At 43.5% G+C, this 22,153-nt stretch overlaps 1 protein-coding gene across 2 annotated transcripts in view; it reads right to left on the bottom strand.

Moving 5' to 3' along the window:
• Nucleotides 1-347: 347 nt before the first annotated feature.
• The window catches only part of PIK3R2 (phosphoinositide-3-kinase regulatory subunit 2), a 79,952-nt gene continuing 58,146 nt past the window's right edge, over nucleotides 348-22,153 (bottom strand). For both annotated transcript variants that reach the window (XM_056570034.1, XM_056570042.1), the window contains 9 exons: nucleotides 21,774-21,876; nucleotides 21,338-21,436; nucleotides 20,620-20,800; nucleotides 20,385-20,510; nucleotides 20,153-20,295; nucleotides 6,386-6,562; nucleotides 5,117-5,188; nucleotides 3,660-3,830; nucleotides 348-3,566 (listed from right to left, as the gene is read on the bottom strand). In XM_056570034.1, the coding sequence (XP_056426009.1) occupies nucleotides 3,377-3,566; nucleotides 3,660-3,830; nucleotides 5,117-5,188; nucleotides 6,386-6,562; nucleotides 20,153-20,295; nucleotides 20,385-20,510; nucleotides 20,620-20,800; nucleotides 21,338-21,436; nucleotides 21,774-21,876 (1,262 nt within the window). In that variant the 3' untranslated portion in view covers nucleotides 348-3,376. The remainder of the gene's footprint in view (nucleotides 3,567-3,659; nucleotides 3,831-5,116; nucleotides 5,189-6,385; nucleotides 6,563-20,152; nucleotides 20,296-20,384; nucleotides 20,511-20,619; nucleotides 20,801-21,337; nucleotides 21,437-21,773; nucleotides 21,877-22,153) is intronic.

Below are 22,153 nucleotides of genomic sequence, written 5' to 3'. Positions count from 1 at the left end.
TGCCGCGTGCAAGATCCCGGGGGTCCCCAGTGGCAGGACTCCCGCGATCAGGCATCTTATCCCCTATCTTTTGGATAGGGGGAAAAGATGTGTAAGCACCGGAGTACCCCTTTAAACTGGCCATAGATTTTCTGCTTTAACCACTGACAACCTGTTTATAGGGACAGGCAGCAGACGCCCGACATAATCTGTTGGGAGAAACAAGCATCAGATGTTTGGTTTGCTTCCTGTCCCATAATGCACAGCACCAGATGATTTGTCAGATGCTTATTCCGCATCTATAGAAATAACATTCCCAACAGGTAATTGGAGGAGTCAGGGGAGAATATCTATAAGCCGGTCTATGGGCAGCTTTACTGTGAGGTATACTATCGCAACAACATGAAGGTTTAGTGTTTTACCATTTGGTCATGATTGCTTAGGAATGGGCAATTGCATTTTCTCAATGAGGTGAACCGATACATTTCTATAAAAAAGAATACATCAGCGATCAGTCCAGCAGCGTTCTCAAACTAGAAAATAAAGTCCCTAAAACTCTAACGCTCATGTTGAGACTGGACTGTACATCTTCAGAAATGATGATCAATCACAGCTTATGTACAGTGGAATCAAGTCTAGGTTATCAGAACGTATACAGCATCCAGGCTTCCTGCAGCAATGAAGGTCACCGTCACTTTACATGTTACAAGGAAAACAACTGAAGTCTTTTCGATTGTAAATCTTCACTTTCTTGGCTGTTTGATAATATCCAGCTTAGTAACAGTGAATACAGCCCTTAGGTGACGCGCTGAATCTCCACGCACTTGTGGAGAGATCAAGTGTTGTCACACATTGGCCCAGATTAACCAATCTGTCTGAGACTAAAATATGCCAAAGAGCAACCAATCACAGCTCAACTTTCAATTGCTCTGGTAGAGTGAAAGCTGAGCTCTGATTGGTTATCATGGATAAATCAGACCTTTTTTTGTAGCTGCCAACACTTCCCGTCTCAGCTGGAAGGGACAGAGTGACTGTGTAGCTGCCAGAGTTTCTACTTAAAAAGATAAAAACAGTATAGCATAAAGACCTACATTGTGTGTTCTCTTCTAAATACAGTACATTAAATGTGCAAATATTATTAGATATTATATCTGTCCATTTTACCTGTTTAGGTGAAGTCGACAAACAAAGTTTAGAACTGACCTGAAATCAGTGTGGGCACTACTCCATCTTAGTCACTATAGATAGCTATCCTTTTACACTGTATATCACACAGGGGTCAGCCAACACTGGTCTAAGTAATCACCACCTCACCATAAACCAGGATTGTCTGTCTCATTTCTCCTAGAGGACCATGGGAAATGTCATCTTATTAGTTTTATGAGGGGGTGCTAACACTTGTAAAAACTAAAAAAGACAGAATTATTTTCTGATTTGGTTGGAATTCCCCTTTAATAAAGGAATAATAGTGTAGTGTTTATTCTCATGTCTTTCTATCTTGCCAAACAGCAGTAATCCGTTACCATCTCATTGGCAGATATATGGTTAATGTAGTAGTGCAATGTAATAATATGCATCCAAACCATTTACAGAGCGAGGCATTCTCTAACCACTAGTCTAGTAAAATGGTCATTTAAAACCATGATTTATTTCATGAGACTAAGTCATCTCTTCACCATATGGCCCCAAATATCTGTCTAAGGCTATAAGGACTGCAGTGCAGTGAAAGATGTGGAGGGACTTAACTATTGTTACAATGTATTTAAGAATAAGCAATAATTGATTGTATGGAAAAATATCCCACACAGGAATGTGAAAACTACTTCCCTGTGATAACATGTAATGAAATTAAAAAAGTCACAGATTCATCTTTCTACATGATAAAAATATTAAATGGGCACTGTCATAAAAAAAAAATGTTATGCATTGATAGAGCAGGTAAAATAAATAAGATTTGTTCCCTGTAATATGTATTTTTATGTCATTTTCATGGCCTTATAAATCTGTCCCTTAGGGGTCTCCCTACAAAACTTATTTATTTTACCTGCTGTATCATATGCAAAAAATAATAATAATGACAGTGCCCATTTAAGTACCAAGGTCAAGAATCTCCACATTTATTCCCATCGAGATATACAAAATGTAGTCAGCTCCTGTACAGAGATATAAATCAGGTATTGAGGCCCTTTCTCCGGTTTGGGGGCACATTCATATGCATATAGGTCCTGGGGTTGTTCTCACAACTGGTATACAAATACAAATTCAGCATCTGGATACCTGTCTGGATGGTAGCCTCTGAGAATATCATTTAAAATATGGTGCTCTGCAAAGCCAAATCAGCATGCACTTCAAATGTCAGAGATAAAAGACCATCACAACCAAGAAAACATGACACTGTGTGTCAGATAGGTACATAGGGAGCAGTGTGGTGAACCAGCACCACAATCTGGAATTATTCTTCAATTTCAGAATCTTCTTATTAAAGAAATATCATTGTTGCTTTCGTCATATAGCTCTCCCTGTCTTTATTTTCTACAGTTTCTCTATTTGCAGCCTTATCACAATAATAATGTGATAGACAGCTTCAAAAGTCCCATTCTGGTGAGACTACTAAAATGACAATGCAAGGAACAGTTACCTCATGTGATGGCGTACATCAGCAATATGAGTAAAGAATCCATTGGTGGAGCAGAGTGTAGTGCTCACAATCACCACCCTTATTTTGGCTTTGTAAAGTAGAAGGATACATAGAAGGTACAAGACCATCCTGTATGTCACCTAGGTTTAGATGTATCATTTACAAAGACAGAAAGCCCGTTTCTTTTTCTAAAGTGGCCGTATTCTAGTTTTGCTTCCCTATTTGTAACACAAATGCTTGTGGTGAGCTGAAGAGCAAGTGATCTGTAGATCAGATTCCTCTACAAAGAAAGAAGACACTGCTACAACATAAGATTGAGAGGCTGGTAACTGAAGGTGTAACGTCCTATATGAGAAAGGAATCTAGATTCTGCCAAGGAGAAAACGGAAAGAAACCACAATATATGATTAAACACCTCTAAGAGACGGCTGGAGGCATAGATCTTACTGCGTGTTGTAACATTAAAATATACTTTCAATCACTACTGTGTATGATTTTAGCATTTACCAAAAGCATTAGATGACACAATGCTACTGATATAACTGCAGCATATAAACACTACCAACTTCACAATGGCAATGCTCAAAAAAGCTATTCCATCTAAGGAAAAGATGTTCTGAAAGGTCTGAACCCCCAAAGCCATTAATTCCCTAGGAGATTATTCTAGCAGGAGTTGCTCATCAAAGTTAGAAACTCTAACTTTACTCCGAGGGCACATTCTTATGTGGTAGAAGATACCATGGATAGATGACTAGAGGTTCACCGTGATGGTGGTGCCAGCACAGGATACATCAGAGTGACATTCAGAGCATCATTGTGTTGCACCAGGGATGTGTGCTGGTAATGTAGGACTAGCTCTTTTAAAGAAGCATAAAGGTAATAGGGTTCAGCAAAGCCGTAGCCGGTGGCTGTCTTGTAGATAACGCAGTGCTTGGTGTCACCATCAACCCTAAAAAATGTGAGATTAAAAGCGTTAATGCATATAGAAAATACATACTATCCAGATACCTATTTAATGTAAAACCTGTACATTTTTACTTACACAACAGAGCATGCATAGCAACCTTTCTGCCTGCTCTCTCGAATCAAGAAAGTACCATCTGGCTTCCCACTAAGCATGTCTTCAGCCTGCTCACGTTTCATCTTTCCCATATACCAGGTTCTCTCTTCATGGTGCGGGAGATCCTCCTCATCATCCATCATGGAGTATGGACTGAAAGGAAAGAAAGATCTGTGTATGTCTTGGTAAGATGCTCCCTCTTGTTCATCATCTTAAACTGAGTTACTGGGCCTTTTTGCAGGACCATTAGGCGAGGTTCACACTACAGAATTTTTCTGTGAGCGATTATGAGTTTAGCTAGGACTGTGCAAACATTGCCATCCCAATAGACAGCAATGTATTCCAGGCGGATTGCGATGAAAGAATAAGGCTGGGTCCACACTACATTTTGTCCCATACGGGAGCGCATACGGCAGGAGGGAGCTAAAACCTCGCGCTCCCGTATGCGCTCCCGTATGTCATTCACTTCAATGAGCCGACCGGAGTGAAACGTTCGGTCCGGTCGGCTCATTTTTGCGCCGTATGCGCTTTTACAACCGGACCTAAAACCGTGGTCAACCACGGTTTTAGGTCCGGTTGTAAAAGCGCATACGGCGCAAAAATGAGCCGACCGGACCGAACGTTTCACTCCGGTCGGCTCATTGAAGTGAATGGCATACGGGAGCGCATACGGTCACATACGGGAGCGCGAGGTTTTAGCTCCCTCCTGCCGTATGCGCTCCCGTATGGGACAAAACGTAGTGTGGACCCAGCCTTAGCAAGATGATTCATTCGGAGGTGGAAATTCTGCGGAAATTCCGTAGTGTGCACTGTGCAGCAAAATCCCATTACCAGCAATGGGATTTTGCTGCACTGGAATTTGGGTGTAATTACACTTGGAAATGCAGTAGTGTAAATCTTGCCTTAATGTTAACACCTCCTTTATGACAAGCACATTTTTGTGTTTCAATTTTCTTCTTGCCTTTTAATAGCCATAACTCTTAATTTACAAACTCATAAGAGCTTGTTTTTTTTTGCAGGACCAATTTTTCCAGCTACTGAAATCAGCTAGGGGTCGCGGGGTACAGAGCCTGCTCCCTACACCCTTAGAGGCACCATGAAGGATTAGAACAGTTATGGGTCACAAAGGGGTTAAAAATGCCTCACTAACATCCTTGTAAATGGTTACAAGTCTGTATTTTTGAAAGTTTAATATTTTAAACTTTTTTTGACTAGTAAACTTTTTTTTTTTATGATGTAGTTTGTTTGGTCAGTATATTTGAAGAAAATAGATCCATCAAAAAATGTGTCTTCAATTCGATATTACAGCTTTATATATCTTAAATAACATTTCCTAAATGATACTATAAATGGTGTAATAATAGTATCCTACAATGTGACCAATACCACATTATAGAATGACTAAAATATGTAATGAATATACTGTTGACAACACTTACTCTTCAGGTTCATTCTTCATGTCCAACCACTCACTGATATCTTTCTGTCGAGCACCTTTCCCAACTAGCCAGCTACAATATGAATTGAAATAGTCAGAAATCATAATACAAATGGTTAAGCTTTACATCAAGTCAGCAAGTTATGTTTGTATTAATGCAGAAGAAAACTGTTAAAAGCAATACACAAAAAAGGCACTAACCCCCACAATAAAATACAAAAAAAAATTGAAATGAAATGAGGTACATTTATCCAGCAGTGCAATGAACAAGTGTCGTAGTTGCCCAAAAGCAGACAATTACATTTTAGTTTTCATTTTCCAAAGAAAAATTGATTGGTTGATCTCAGATATCACTTTAAATAAATCTTTGGCAATAACTCCCTAAAACGTGCCACACATGGGACACTTTACTTCAATTGGACATTCGAAGAATACAAAGAGTCAACAAAATGTGTAGGACAATTTAGCAGGCATCCAATATTTGTGGAATGCAATACAGTTGCCTACCAAATCACACCCTAAGGAAGTCAATGGAAAGTCAAATGCCATTTTAAACAACTTCTCTCTATTTGATAGCCCCTGTGTGATTCCTAACATATTTGCAAATCTCTTCATTGCCCAAAAAAATAAAATAAAAAAGAAAACAGCCCTAAAAATTGGCACTAGGTGTCTCACTTGTTTGCATTCTGCTGTCCACTTTCTGTTGTCGGGACAAAACACAGGTGAGGGGAGGCTTAGAAAAAATCCTGGGCTGTCCACCTGCAAGCAGAGTCTGTCTGCCTGCTGCAGATGATACACAAAAGGTATATCAAGGCTTTCCTCTCATCTTTGAGCACCTATATTAAAATCAGAGCAGCTGTCCCTTGTGCAAATAGCAGTGTACTTTTTGCTCTATGTATAGAGGGCTGTAGTGTAATCTGTTCTTTCCCCTCCCTTTAGCTTCTCAGCAGCAGCTAATGTAACCACTTCATTGTTGCTGCTGTTTATTGCAATTCTGCTCCTCACACAGCACCTGGCAAAACCAGTGCATCAGTAACCATTTCTGCCCTCCACATGTCTTTATAGTACTAATACTAAATCATTGGCCAACACAGTCGGCTTGTTTCACCGGCACTATGTCATGGCATAGCCAAAGACAGTTTCCTGGACTTTGTGTTAGTAATTTCAACTAAAGGGACATATGTATTAAAAGTGAAAAACATAAAGCATTAAAAAAGGGCAAAGGAGTTCATTGAGTGAGGCAGGAGAATCATGGAGCCAAGTTACTTACACAAGATACTGGTCTCTTAGTTTCCGAAGCTGCATCAGATCTGGCTTCAAGCTATTCATTTTCTTGTCAATCTCTCGGTTTTCATTCGCTTGCTTCCTTAAGTCCTGCTCCAGTTTTTTTTTGCTGTCATGGATCTCTGTTACCCGAGACTTTAGTTTTTCAGAATTCATCATGATTCTATTAGAAGTTGAATAGAGGAAAGTGACAAAAGGGAAAGGTATTGTATATATTATATACCTGGTTTTATTATTCCGTAACATGTCTAACACTTACGCCTCACATATAACATATTCATAATGTAACTGAGCACTTTCCTCTTTATGCTATCTACCTCCTGGGTATGAAATGACAACATGTCACAACAGTTTATTAGAGCTTCACAATAACAACTTCCTTCATTGTAGACTTGTTTCTGGGTCCCACACACCCACAAATGTATTTAATACTTGGGGCTTCTATGGACCCAACATAAAAAGTTTTGAAAGGTTCTGAAAACTTACTAAATGCATTGCATATTAAGGAAGCATTTCCACCTAGAAGCATTCATTTCATAGTATGGCACCATGCGGATGGGCACAGAGGGCTCGCCTTTTTGAAAACTACATTTCTTGAGCACTGTTTAAAAGGGTTATCCAAGAGGACTTTCCAAATTACCTGTCAGCCAGTAATACCAATGCTAAACAAGGATCTGTGCTTGTGTTGTTGGTAAATGGCCGTGTCCTGTGTTCCCCATTCTGCTGCTGGCTTGTTTGTGTGAACTGGCTATTTTCTGTTTCTGTACCCTCCCTCCCACTACAATGCTCAGGATCCCTTGTTTCTAGATGGGAGGTGACATATCAAGCTCAGCACGCATGGAAGGGAGCTCAGCTGTGCTGCACTGGGTGGGGTACCCAGTGCAGCACAGCTGAGCTCCCTTCCATGCGTGCTGAGCTTGAAACTACAATTCCCTACCAAGAATTATCTCCCTCCCACCCAGCAGTCGCTCCAACCATTGAAGCACAGACAAGCTTCTTTTCAACATTTGACTAGAGATGGAATGTCTTGGGTTCCACTGCAACCTGAGAAAAACCCAAGACAACAGATTTTGAATGCTGCTAAAAATAAAAATACAAGGAAAAGATAACCTAAGAATTGCAAGACCAGACATCAAATGCAGGTACAGACACTACATTATGAACTACACTAACTTTATAGCCCCTTTAGCACGGGCAAATAAAATAAAAAATAAAAACATCCCGGGATTAAGTATTTTTTTTATTGTCGTAATTCCAAGAAGACAATGCTTTCTGTATGTTTATTTTTTTTAATAAACAGTATTATATATATATATATATTTTTTTTTTTTTCCTTTTTTCTTCTTCTGTAAATGGTGTCATTTTCAGGTAACTGTTTTGGGACTGGTGAGAAAGAGGGGGAAAAAATCATTTACACCACAGGTTTTTGTATATATTTTTTTATTACACTGTTATTTGCTAGGTATATAAAACTTTTCATATATTTTCTACAGGTCATCTTATTTATGCCAATACATGATCTGTATAGATAAGTAGAAAGAAAAAGTTGGAATATTCAGAGACCATTCCATCGTGCATCTTGGAAATCCTAAAACGATAGGACTGTGGACCAATAAAGGGGTGTGTTGTTTTGGTGTTGGTAGAGGTGGGGGCCAGTATTGGTGAACTCCTACCAGTGGATTATTGTGCGAGATTGACAAGTCAGCAATTTAACATCCTGTGGGACTGTGTTTAACCTACTTTAAGGGTTGGAATCCTGCCATGATATCTGGTGGTTGTTCAAAAGCAGCACTGGCAGTTAAAACAATCACCTTTATTCCAACTTCTTAGAAAATCATGATACAAAATCAAAGTGTGGTGCAGCAAACATGAGTTGTTCCTCCTACTAATCTGATATGTTACCACCCTACAGGGCTTTGACAAGTTAGTGTTCGTGGCTGAAGAGAAGCATAGTCACATGCAAGGGAAATACATGAACCCTTTTTGCTATCTGGTGGTTGTTATAAAGCAAACCATTTTGCATTATCCTGAGGAATAATATTGGGATATAAACTATTGTGGCCCCAATTGTGCCTAAAGAATTTAACATGATGAGGCAAGACGTGAACCACCGGTTTTGAAGGACTTACCACCAAGTCCATCCACATATGTCTGACCACACTGGGCTCATCATGTTTGGAGATAGATAGATATATATATATATATATATATATATATATATATATATATACATACACATACACACACACACACTAATATACCTATCTACAGTACATCATTCTTAATACATATATGCTGTATATGAAGGTGTGACAGGATCGGCTCAAGTTTTATCATCGGCAGAGTCTGTAATATCATATCACTGTTCGATTATACCACACCCTACTAGTCCCCTGATGAACCTTCTCTTTGTTCCATTGTATGTCTGATATGGGGAAACGCGTAATATATCGTAATTTACATATATGTTTGACTTTTAAGATATGGATGATTCTTAGTGAATTTATTTTTGTGATCCAAGTCTGAGTGAAGACAGTGCACTAGAGAGAAGGGCGCCCTTAAAAGGGTACTCCAGTGAAAAACTATTTTTTTTTTAAATCAACTGGTGCCAGAAAGTTAAACAGATTTGTAAATTACTTCAATTTAAAAGGATAGGGAGCAGGATAGGTTTTCTATTGGGGATTTGTTCCTGCTCTTGACAGTTCCTGAGACAGACAGAGGTGTCAGCAGAGAGCACTGTGGTCAGAAAATAAATGTAAAAAGAAAAGAACTTCCTGTTAAGTACTGGAAGGATTAAGATTTTTAAATAGAAGTAATTTACAAATCTGTTTAACTTTCTGGCACCAGTTGATTTAAAAAAAAAAAAAAAAAAAAAAAAGAAGAGTACCCCTTTAACCCCTTGAGGACTCAGCCCATTTTGGCCTTAAGGACTCAGACAATTAAATTTTTACGTTTTCATTTTTTCCTCCTCGCCTTCTAAAAATCATAACTCTTTTATATTTTCATCCACAGACTAGTATGAGGGCTTGTTTTTTGCGCGACCAGTTGTCCTTTGTAATGACATAACTCATTATATCATAAAATGTATGGCGCAACCAAAAAACACTATTTTTGTGGGGAAATTAAAACGAAAAACGCAATTTTGCTAATTTTGGAAGGTTTTGTTTTCACGCCGTACAATTTATGGTAAAAGTGACGTGTGTTCTTTATTCTGAGGGTCAATACGATTAAAATGATACCCATTATTATATACTTTTCTATTATTGTTGCGCTTAAAAAAATCACAAACTTTTTAACCAAATTAGTACGTTTATAATCCCTTTATTTTGATGACCTCTAACTTTTTTATTTTTCCGTATAAGTGGCGGTATGGGGGCTCATTTTTTGCGCCATGATCTGTACTTTTTTTTGATACCACATTTGCATATAAAAAACTTTTAATAATTTTTTTTTAAATAAAATGTATTAAAAAAGTAGGAATTTTGGACTTTTTTTATTTTTTTTCGTTCACGCCGTTCACCGTACGGGATCATTAACATTTTATTTTAATAGTTCGGACATTTACGCACGCGGCGATACCAAATATGTCTATAAAAAATGTTTTTTACGCTTTTTGGGGGTAAAATAGGAAAAAACGGACGTTTTACTTTTTTATTGGGGGAGGGGATTTTTCACTTTTTTTTTACTTTTACTTTTACATTTTTTTTTACACTTGAATAGTCCCCATAGGGGACTATTCATAGCAATACCATGATTGCTAATACTGATCTGTTCTATGTATAGGACATAGAACAGATCAGTGTTTTCGGTCATCTTCTGCTCTGGTCTGCTCGATCACAGACCAGAGCAGGAGACGCCGGGAGCCGCACGGAGGAAGGAGAGGGGACCTCCGTGCGGCGTTCTGAATGATCGGATCCCCGCAGCAGCGCTGCGGGCGATCCGATCGTTCATTTAAATCGCGAACCGCCGCAGATGCCGGGATCTGTATTGATCCCGGCACCTGAGGGGTTAATGGCGGACGCCCGCGAGATCGCGGGCGTCGGCCATTGCCGGCGGGTCCCTGGCTGCGATTAGCAGCCGGGATCAGCCGCGCATGACACGGGCATCGCTCCGATGCCCGCGGTTATGCTTAGGACGTAAATGTACGTCCTGGTGCGTTAAGTACCACCTCACCAGGACGTACATTTACGTCCTGCGTCCTTAAGGGGTTAACCCCTTCACGACCAAGCCCATTTTCACCTTCAGGATCTGGGCATTTTTTGAACATCTGACAACTGTCACTTTAAACATTAATAACTCTGGGATGCTTTTACTTATCATTCTGATTCCGAGATAGTTTATTCGTGACATATTCTACTCTATGTTATTGGTAAAATGTCACTGATATTTGCATCCTTTCTTGGTAAAAAATCTAAAAATGTCATGAAAACTTAGAAAAAATGCTACATTTTCAAACTTTGAAGCTCTCTGCTTGTAAGGAAAATGGATATTCCAAATAAATTATATATTGATTCACATATACAGTGGCCCTCATTTACTTAGAAAATCGGGTTGTAAGTCTATCTTGCTTTCTTACCCGATTGCTTTTTTCCCCTGATATTTATTATTATGTCGCATCCTGTTTGTCGCACGTGGGTTTTGTTGGTTTTGGTTTCCAAGTTCTCTGAGTTGTCGGGAAAAAATCCACAACAATTCAACACATTTGGGTTGGAAACCTGTATAAATACGTGGGAAAGCTCAGAAATGTCGGGTTACGCCCCTTTTTCGGGTTTGGTAGAATCCACATCGGGTCCGTAGGGAAAAAATGTTGCATCGTGTCGCAGACTGGCGCACCATGTCTGCGACATGTCGCAGACAAAGATGGGCCAAAAAAAACGACAAAACAAGTCGGGTTTAGAATAGTAAATGAGGGCCAATGTGTCTTCTTTATGTTGGCATCAAAAAAATTACATGTTTTTACTTTTGGAAGACATTAGAGGGCTACAAAGTACAGCAGCAATTTTCAATTTTTTTTACTTTTTCAGGGACCAGTTCAGGTTGGAAGTGGATTTTAAGGGTCTTCATATTAGAAATACCCCATAAATGACCCCATTATAAAAACTGCACCCCCCAAAGTATTCAAAATGACATTCAGTAAGTGTGTTAACCCTTTAGGTGTTTCACAGGAATAGCAGCAAAGTGAAGGAGAAAATTCAAAATCTTCATTTTTTACACTCGCATGTTCTTGTAGACCAAATTTTTGAATTTTTAGAAGGGGTAAAAGGAGAGAAATCACCCTAAAATTTGTAACCCAATTTCTCTCAAGTAAGTAAACACCTCATATGTCTATGTAAAGTGTTTGGCGGGTGCAGTAGAGGGCTCAGAACGGAAGGAGCGACAATGGGATTTTGGAGAGAGTTTTTCTGAAAGGGTTTTTGGGGAAAATGTCCCATTTAGGAAGCCCCCATGGTGCCAGAACAGTGGACCCCCCCCACATGTGACCCCATTTTGGAAACTACACCTCTCATGGAATTTAATAAGGGGTACAGTGAGCATTTACACCCCACTGGCGTTTGGTCTGTGAAAATGAAAAATACAATTTTTCATTTGCACAGTCCACTGTTTCAAATATCTGTCACTGTTCCAAAAATCTGTCAGCCACCTGTAGGGTGTAAATTCTCACTGTACCCCTTATTAAATTCTGTGAGGGGTGTAGTTTCCAAAATGGGGTCACATGTGGGTATTTACTGTTTTGCGTTTATGTCAGAACCGCTGTAACAATCAGCCACCCCTGTGCAAATCACCTCAAATGTACAAGGTGCACTCTCCCTTCTGGGCCTTGTTGTGCGCCCCCAGAGCACTTCGCGCCCACATATGGGGTATCTCCGTACTCGGGGGAAATTGCATTACAAATTTCGAGAGTCTTTTTTCCCTTTTACCTCTTCTGAAAATGAAAAGTATGCGGCAACACCAGCAGGTCAGTGTAAAAATTTTTATTTTTATACACTAACATGCTGGTGTAGACCCCAACTTCACCTTTTCATAGGGGTTAAAGAAGAAAAAGCCCCCCAAAATTTGTAAGGCAATTTCTCCCGAGTACGGCGATACCCCATATGTGTCCCAAAACTGTTGCCCTGAAATACGACAGGGCTCCAAAGTGAGAGCGCCATGCGCATTTGAGGCCTAAATTAGGGATTTGCATAGGGGTGGACATAGGGGTATTCAACGCCAGTGATTCCCAAACAGGGTGCCTCCAGCTGTTGCAAAACTCCCAGCATGCCTTGACAGTCAATGGCTGTCCGGTAATACTGGGAGTTGTTGTTTTGCAACAGCTGGAGGCTCCGTTTTGGAAACAGTAGAGTACCAGACGTTTTTCATTTTTATTGGGGAGGGGGGCTGTGTAGGGGTATGTGTATATGTAGTGTTTTTTACTTTTCATTTTAGGTTAGTGTAAGTGTAGTGTTTTTAGGGTACAGTCACACGGGCGGGGGTTCACAGCAAGTTTGCTGCTGGGAGTTTGAGCTGCAGCGCAAAATTTGCACCATCTCAAACTTGCAGCACTCACTATAAACCTCCGCCCATGTGAGTGTACCCTGTACATTCACATTGAGGGGAGGGGGCAAACATCCAGCTGTTGCAAAACTACAACTCAGAGCATGCCCTTTGGCTGTCCGTGCATGCTGGGAGTTGTAGTTTTGCAACAGCTGGAGGCACACTGGTTGCGAAACACGGAGTTAGATAAACTGGTGTTTCGCAACTAGTGTGCCTTCAGCTGTTGCAAAAACTACAAATCTCAGCATGCAGTGACAGCAGAAAGGCATGCTGGGACTTGTAGTTATGCAACAGCTGGAGGCATACTGCTACAACTCCCAGAATGCCCTTTAGCTGTCCTTGCATGCTGGGGGTTGTAGTTATGCAACAGCTGAAGGCACACTGGTTGCAAAACACTTGAAAGTTTATTACTTAACTTAGTGTTTCCAAACCAGTGTGCCTCCAGCTGTTGCAAAACTACAACTCCCAGCATGCATGGTCTGTCAGTGCATGCTGGGAGTTATAGTTTTGCAACAGCTGGAGGCACACGGGTTGGGAAACACTAAGTTAGGAAACTGACAATGTTTCCCCAACTAGTGTGCCTCCAGTTGTTGCAAAACTACAACTCCCAGCATGCCCAGGCATGCTGGAAGTTGTAGTTCGGCAATATTTGAAGGATCAGATGTTGCCGAACTACAACTTTCAGCATGCTTGGGCAGTCTGGTATGCTGGGAGTTGTAGTTTTGCAACATCTGGAGGTCCACAATTTGGAGACCACTGTATAATGGTCTCCAATCTGTGCTCTTCCAGATGTTACAGAACTACAACTCCCAGCATGCCTGGACAGCCTGGACAGAAAGCCAAAGGCTGTCTGGGCATGCTGGGAGTTGAAGTTTTGAAACTCCCAGAGGCAGTGGTGAGATCGCTTTACGGCGATCTCACTGCTGCCAATGAAGATGCCGCACTGCTGCTGGAAACTCACCGCCGGGACCGCTCGGGACACCGCATGGCCGGGTAAGTGACGCCGGGGGACGGGTAAGGGACACTTAGCAGAGTACACATTCAAATGTGTACTACAATACAAAGTGGACTGTTACTAGCACACTTTATTGTCCAAATTTCACCATGATAGGATTTGTAAAATGTAACATGGATATTATTATGACTATATGATTGTACCTGCTCATTATCTTTGGATATATCCACTGTAACAAAGGTTTCCTGAGTCCAGAGACACTAATTATCTGTGAATGGATTATGCAAGTAAACTATCTCGCTCTGGGACTTGTGTCATATAAGTAACTATATGTTTGTGCATTTTCACCAGTACTGGATCATTATCTTATATAAAACAGTTTGACATTTCTAAGATTGTGTAGAAGTTTTTTTTTACACCAGATATTAATAAAATGTAAATGTTAGCTAGTTTTTCTTTGTCAGTGATATATCACATTCAGAGACAAAAAAAATGTCCATAAATAAACAAAGTCCTACGAAAGTTTTTTTTTTTTTAGCAAGGCAAGTCAAATTTTTCATTAGAATTACCTTTTCTTACAGTTTTATTGGTGGGGGGGAGGGGGATGCTTTTTCATGGCAAACCACTTTTTAAATAAACTATTTTATTCCGGCTATTGCAGTGTTTTACTAGGTACCTGAACCAGGAGGCTATGTTCGGGTGCATTCACACCACGTTTTTACAATACAGTTCCCGTATCAGGTTTTTGATGAAAAACTGATTCCTGAAAACCTGACTAAACTATATCAAAACATGAACAAATTTTAACCCATATATAGTTAAAAACTGTATACTGTTTAAAAAATGATGTCCAGTTGCATCCGTTTTTTTAAGAAAAAAACATAAGTTTTTAACTTTTCACTCCATTATGAATAAAGTTTCACTTGTTTGATTGACATTCCAAGAAAAACTGTGCAAAGTCAAAAACCGTACGGTGTAAACCAGATGGAACTGTACGCACATACGGTTTTGTACGGTTCCCATTGACTCCCATGTTAAAAAAAAAAACGTATACGGTTTAATACGGTTTTTGACCCAGACCAAAAACCGCGATTTTGGGTAGGGGAGAAAAAAAAACGGACAAAACCGTACAAGACGCAAAACGGATGCAACCGGATGTATCGTTTGGCATACGGTTTTCAATGGAGAGTCAATGCATACGGTTTTCAATACGGTTCTGTACGGTTTTCACATTGAAAACGTATATGGGAAATGTATTGATGTATTACAAAACCGTGGTGTGAATGCACCCTTAGGCCAACAGCTGCTATAAAAACCCATCAACCACCAATCCATAAGCCCACTCCCCCTGTTAAACACCTAGATGCTACAGTTGCTATAGATGCTGGCATCTCACATAAAATTGTCCTGGCAGTTGCAATATGCTAAAGCAAACTCCCACTAAAGATGGCAAAAACACTGCTCTCGTGCTATCTCCATAACGCATCTGTAGGTAAAGGTGCTGGAAGTCACCTTTAAATCATTTAGCTGAAAGAGGAGTCAGCAAAGCCACTGTGATTGGCTGAGACGCGCACACCCGCCCCATACTATTGGTTGTGTGTGTGTGTGTGGGGGGGGGTGCAGCCTTGGTCAGCTCAGTATTTTGGCACCAGCTCCCTGAACACATCTCACTACACCCCAATCTCTGCGCTCTCACAGCAGGATAAAGCAAACTGTATATCGGGACAGAAGCAGAGATACAGGGATGTTGAAAACTGTCTCCCTGCTGCTACGGCTCACTCTTGCTGCTGTAAAACTGTGAATCCGATTCCCACAGCTCTCATTGAAATGCGTGTCCCCGCTGCTGGCTCTCTCCATCCCCGATCCCTGCGGCAGGGATGTAGAAATGTGTGTCCCCTAGTACAGAGGCAGGGGAGACCGCTATCCATCACCGTTCTCCCCTCCCTCTGATTACCGCTTCTTCAAATCATTGTACCCGTACCTCACTGTTTCCCCAGAAATTTTCTACATCCTTGAGGCAGTGGAGAGCGCAATCACCACTCTCCCCTGCCTCGATGATGTAGAAATTCTATGGGGAAACAGTGAGGCACGGGTACAATGATTTGAAGAAGCGGTAATCAGAGGGAGGGGAGAGCGGTGATGGATAGCAGTCTCCCCTGCCTCTGTACTAGGGGACACACATTTCTACATCCCCGCCGCAGGGATCGGGGATGGAGAGAGCAAGCAGCGGGGACAAACATTTCTACATCCCCCAGGCTGATGAGAGCCGTGGGGATCGGGTTCACAGTTTGACAGCAGCGGCCAGAGCGAGCTACAGCAGTAGGGACACAGTTTTCAACATCCCTGTTCTCTGCTTCGATCTCTCCAGTCCCATAGAGAGGATACAGTTGGCTATATTCCGCTGTGAGATCGGGGTGTAGTAAAAAGTGTCCAGGGAGCTGGCAGCAAATACTGAGCAGAGCGAGTCTGCACACCCCCACAACAACCAAAAGTATGTGTGAGTGTCAGAGTGGCTTTGCTGACTCAGCATTTATCATCAGCTGCTTGGACCCATTTCTCTACAGGGAACAATTTTCTTCACTAAACCAGCAGCATGGGGGAAGGGGAGTGGATCGCTCTGTGCTCTGCATGGAGATGTCTGGAGGAAGCAGGTTGGGGTCACTGTGCCACACACCAGTCTGTATACTATATTCTCTAAGATACAGTCAGCTCCAAGCTATGACAGCAGCTCTCCTGCCCAAGAGATAGGCTCTGGTCTCTGTCAGCCTATAGACTCCCATAACAGTGTTCCATTTACATATCCCCCATACCAGTATCATCTAACCCCCCCATACCAGTGTCATTTACGAATCACACATAACAGTGTGTCATCTACAGATCCCCATAACAGCGTGTCATCTACAGATCCCCCATATCAGTGTCATTTAGAGATCCCCCATAACAGTGTGTCATCTACAGATCCCCCATAACAGTGTGTCATCTACTGTGAATCAGGGTGCTCCCCCCTGGGCTGCAGTACAGGTTAATGCAAGTGTTCTCTCTCTAAATCAGTGTTTCCTAACCAGCGTGCCTCCAGCTTTTGTAAACACTGCCCCCCCCCCCTTTTTTTATTTATTTATTTTTTTTTTTAAACTGTAATTTTTATTAAAGGATTTTTGTAAAAAAAAAAAAAATCAATAAGGATAATGCAAGTGACTGTAAAACGCAAAATAGCACAAGTTGGGAGGTTCCAAAATATAAAGCACTTGAAGTATACAATATCCAAGCTCAAACCAAAATAAAAGGGTAGGGTAATATAATTACAAATAAAAAACCACAAGACAGACTACACAACATAAAACAAATACACACAAGACAACAAAAAAAGAGGGAACAACACTAGGAGATAAAAGGAGGGAGACACTCAAGGAGGTTGAGGATCAGTAAAGCGATCCCATGGATCCTAGACAGACAGAAACAACAGCACAGCATTATTCAGTGAGGCAGTCAAAGACTTTAGGGATCGGATCTCACGAACACTGGCCGCTCTCCGAAGGGGGAAGGGTTCTCTTCCAATATTTAGTAATCAATGTTTTTGGCGGCAAGCAGTGAGACAGGGACAAGTGGCACGAGGAGGCAGTGGGACAGGGACAAGTGGCACGAGGAGGCAGTGGGACAGGGACAAGTGGCACGAGGAGGCAGTGGGACAGGGACAAGTGGCACGAGGAGGCAGTGGGACAGGGACAAGTGGCACGAGGAGGCAGTGGGACAGGGACAAGTGGCACGAGGAGGCAGTGGGACAGGGACAAGTGGCACGAGGAGGCAGTGGGACAGGGACAAGTGGCACGAGGAGGCAGTGGGACAGGGACAAGTGGCACGAGGAGGCAGTGGGACAGGGACAAGTGGCACGAGGAGGCAGTGGGACAGGGACAAGTGGCACGAGGAGGCAGTGGGACAGGGACAAGTGGCACGAGGAGGCAGTGGGACAGGGACAAGTGGCACGAGGAGGCAGTGGGACAGGGACAAGTGGCACGAGGAGGCAGTGGGACAGGGACAAGTGGCACGAGGAGGCAGTGGGACAGGGACAAGTGGCACGAGGAGGCAGTGGGACAGGGACAAGTGGCACGAGGAGGCAGTGGGACAGGGACAAGTGGCACGAGGAGGCAGTGGGACAGGGACAAGTGGCACGAGGAGGCAGTGGGACAGGGACAAGTGGCACGAGGAGGCAGTGGGACAGGGACAAGTGGCACGAGGAGGCAGTGGGACAGGGACAAGTGGCACGAGGAGGCAGTGGGACAGGGACAAGTGGCACGAGGAGGCAGTGGGACAGGGACAAGTGGCACGAGGAGGCAGTGGGACAGGGACAAGTGGCACGAGGAGGCAGTGGGACAGGGACAAGTGGCACGAGGAGGCAGTGGGACAGGGACAAGTGGCACGAGGAGGCAGTGGGACAGGGACAAGTGGCACGAGGAGGCAGTGGGACAGGGACAAGTGGCACGAGGAGGCAGTGGGACAGGGACAAGTGGCACGAGGAGGCAGTGGGACAGGGACAAGTGGCACGAGGAGGCAGTGGGACAGGGACAAGTGGCACGAGGAGGCAGTGGGACAGGGACAAGTGGCACGAGGAGGCAGTGGGACAGGGACAAGTGGCACGAGGAGGCAGTGGGACAGGGACAAGTGGCACGAGGAGGCAGTGGGACAGGGACAAGTGGCACGAGGAGGCAGTGGGACAGGGACAAGTGGCACGAGGAGGCAGTGGGACAGGGACAAGTGGCACGAGGAGGCAGTGGGACAGGGACAAGTGGCACGAGGAGGCAGTGGGACAGGGACAAGTGGCACGAGGAGGCAGTGGGACAGGGACAAGTGGCACGAGGAGGCAGTGGGACAGGGACAAGTGGCACGAGGAGGCAGTGGGACAGGGACAAGTGGCACGAGGAGGCAGTGGGACAGGGACAAGTGGCACGAGGAGGCAGTGGGACAGGGACAAGTGGCAGCGGCAGGCAGTGGGACAGGGACAAGTGGCAGCGGCAGGCAGTGGGACAGAGACAAGTAGCAGCGGCAGGCAGTGGGACAGAGACGTCGGGCAGCGGGAGGCAGTGGGACAGAGACGTCGGGCAGCGGCAGGCAGTGGGACAGAGACGTCGGGCAGCGGCAGGCAGTGGGACAGAGACGTCGGGCAGCGGCAGGCAGTGGGACAGAGACGTCGGGCAGCGGCAGGCAGTGGGACAGAGACGTCGGGCAGCGGCAGGCAGTGGGACAGAGACGTCGGGCAGCGGCAGGCAGTGGGACAGAGACGTCGGGCAGCGGCAGGCAGTGGGACAGAGACGTCGGGCAGCGGCAGGCAGTGGGACAGAGACGTCGGGCAGCGGCAGGCAGTGGGACAGAGACGTCGGGCAGCGGCAGGCAGTGGGACAGAGACGTCGGGCAGCGGCAGGCAGTGGGACAGAGACGTCGGGCAGCGGCAGGCAGTGGGACAGAGACGTCGGGCAGCGGCAGGCAGTGGGACAGAGACGTCGGGCAGCGGCAGGCAGTGGGACAGAGACGTCGGGCAGCGGCAGGCAGTGGGACAGAGACGTCGGGCAGCGGCAGGCAGTGGGACAGAGACGTCGGGCAGCGGCAGGCAGTGGGACAGAGACGTCGGGCAGCGGCAGGCAGTGGGACAGAGACGTCGGGCAGCGGCAGGCAGTGGGACAGAGACGTCGGGCAGCGGCAGGCAGTGGGACAGAGACGTCGGGCAGCGGCAGGCAGTGGGACAGAGACGTCGGGCAGCGGCAGGCAGTGGGACAGAGACGTCGGGCAGCGGGACAGAGACGTCGGGCAGCGGCAGGCAGTGGGACAGACGTCGGGCAGCGGCAGGCAGTGGGACAGACGTCGGGCAGCGGCAGGCAGTGGGACAGAGACTTCGGGCAGTGGGTAGTCTAATCTGGTAGTTTGTACCACTCTTCAATCACCAACAAAAATGGCCCTGCCTAGTGGAATTGAAAAAACTACAAAATCCCCTCCCCCTCTACTTTTGCACATAGGACACAAAAGGGAGGTGTAGACGAGCGAGGCAGAATTTGCAGCAGTTGCTTGTTTTTACCAGATTCCCCATGTTAGCTCCCTCTGCTGGTCAACAGTGGGAAAAATGACAAGTTATAAAATTTTTCATGATTTGTAAAAAGTAAAAAAAAAATTTTTATATTTTAAAAATGTGAAAAATGTATTTAACCTCTAAAAAAAATGAAATAACATTTGGTGACACATTCCCTTTAAAATCATTTCTTTATTAATTTGTGTTATTCTGACCTTTCTATCTCCTGGTTGTTACCCTCCCTGCGACACTTCTCCATATAGTCCTTTTTAAATGCTTCTTGGGTCTGACACTGTTCCTCAAAGATTTTGATGGTTTCTTTAAAAGCCTCAATAGCTGTCCGCTTCATTTGTAGTTCCTGGTAAAAAACAGAGGGTTGTGAAATGTGATTAATAACTTGTGAAGAGCAGAATATCCAGCTCCAACTAAGCATAGTCAAGGTATTACCTGAGTTGTCCTGGTATATTCTTCATAAAGGGAGTCAAACTCTCGACTTTTATCTCTGAACTGTTGACTATAAATTTTGAGCTGTTCCCCTACAGCCTCCACACTGTCTTCCTTGACAATCTGATCCTAAATTCCCATAAGGGGAAAAAAGAAAAATAGTCAATTAAAACAATTTTTTTTTTAATTGAAGAGAATCCTCAACATATCTGTGAAATCCACCATGAGCAACCTTTACCTGCTGGTATTTCGACATTGGGTACAGAAGTTTGGTGTCCAGTTTAGCATTGTACTGCGCTAGAGACTCGTGCCGATAATGTGCAATTAGAGCCACAACAGAAGAAAAAGTCAGGGGTTCCGAAAAACCATACATGTTATCCCGGTGGAAAATTTTGATCAGCTTATTGTTCCCACCCTTCCTAAAATACAAAGGCCAAAATGAGTTAGCACTAAAAGCAGTAGCTCATATTAATTCTGACTATTCTAGAAAATGTTAAAGTATTTGTCTGGGGACATTTTTTTTTTTTACACCACATTCAACCCTATAGCAAAAATGTTAACTCATATCCCCCAGTCCCCTGCAGCTCTTGGGTAGATGTCATTCGTTCATCAATACTTCTTCCTGCTTCTGAAACAAGTCATCTCAGCAGAACCTGCCCTCTCAGCCAATCACCGACCAAGGATAGACAACTGTGGCCACTGATTGGCCTGGCGGCATGTCCGATGGGACAACTTGTTTCGGAAGCAGGAAGTGGGAAATATATGAGGTCAGATTGGGAGCAGCGGGGCAATGGGGAAGGCAAGTAGAACTTATTTTTTTCTTTCTGCACCACCCTTAACCATATAGCAAAACTTCTGTCCCCTGAGAACCCATTAGATGCATTTATATCTAAATTATGTAAATGGGGTTAAACATGACAACCACACAGCACAGCATCCATGTAGAGATATATTACCTCAGAGTAAGAGTGTACTCCCCAGGGATTTTGCTAGAAGCATCTCTCACCAAAAATGTTCCATCTGGTGTATCTCGAAGTTTATCGTTTACTTCCTCCCTGAAACCATAGAGAATCATAGTCAAAGGGTCAGCACTTCACCAGGTATGGAGCTGCAGATCCAGGCAGTTATGTGATAGGGTGCTAAAATTAACAACACCTTTAGTTTTACTATTTGTCAAGTTATAAAACAGCATTTTTTCTTAGCAGCTGAAGAGTCAAACTGGTGGTGCTGAGCTGCAGCCGTACGCCTCCTCCCCGCCCATCCCACCCCGTATGACTGATTAGTGCATATACGGATGAGAAATCAATATAAATCTACAGGCTCAATAAAATAAGATTTATGTCTTAAACAGTAGCAAACCTACAGGCTGCATAAAGAAAAATATTGTCTCACCTAGAAATGTCTCCCCAGTACCATTCTGCCTCTTGCAGTGTCCCTCCAATCCCATTAATGGTACAAGCTGGTAGTTTAGGTTTGGATGGTTTGGGAGGGAGAGCTGGAAAGGTGAAGCAGACAGTAAGTAAAGAAATCTTCATAATCAAAAGGTACCAAAACATAAACCTTATTTAAAGGAGTATTCTCATTATCAAAGGTTAGTCCCCCTAAATAAATAAGTAAATACATCAGCTGTTAAATCCCCCACCAGTGATGCTATATCATTATGACTATTGCAGCAAATTGCTGGCCTGAAGGGTAATGCCAGCATATAGTAATTTGCTGCAGAGGTAACAGCAGTAAAAGACGTAAAACTATAACCTTTGCATAAAACAGCA

This window comes from Hyla sarda, chromosome 1 (genome assembly GCF_029499605.1).
Source record: "Hyla sarda isolate aHylSar1 chromosome 1, aHylSar1.hap1, whole genome shotgun sequence".
In the NCBI taxonomy this organism is placed as follows: domain Eukaryota; kingdom Metazoa; phylum Chordata; class Amphibia; order Anura; family Hylidae; genus Hyla; species Hyla sarda.
Note: the sequence above shows the minus strand (reverse complement) of the source record. Positions and strands in the feature narration are given on the sequence as shown.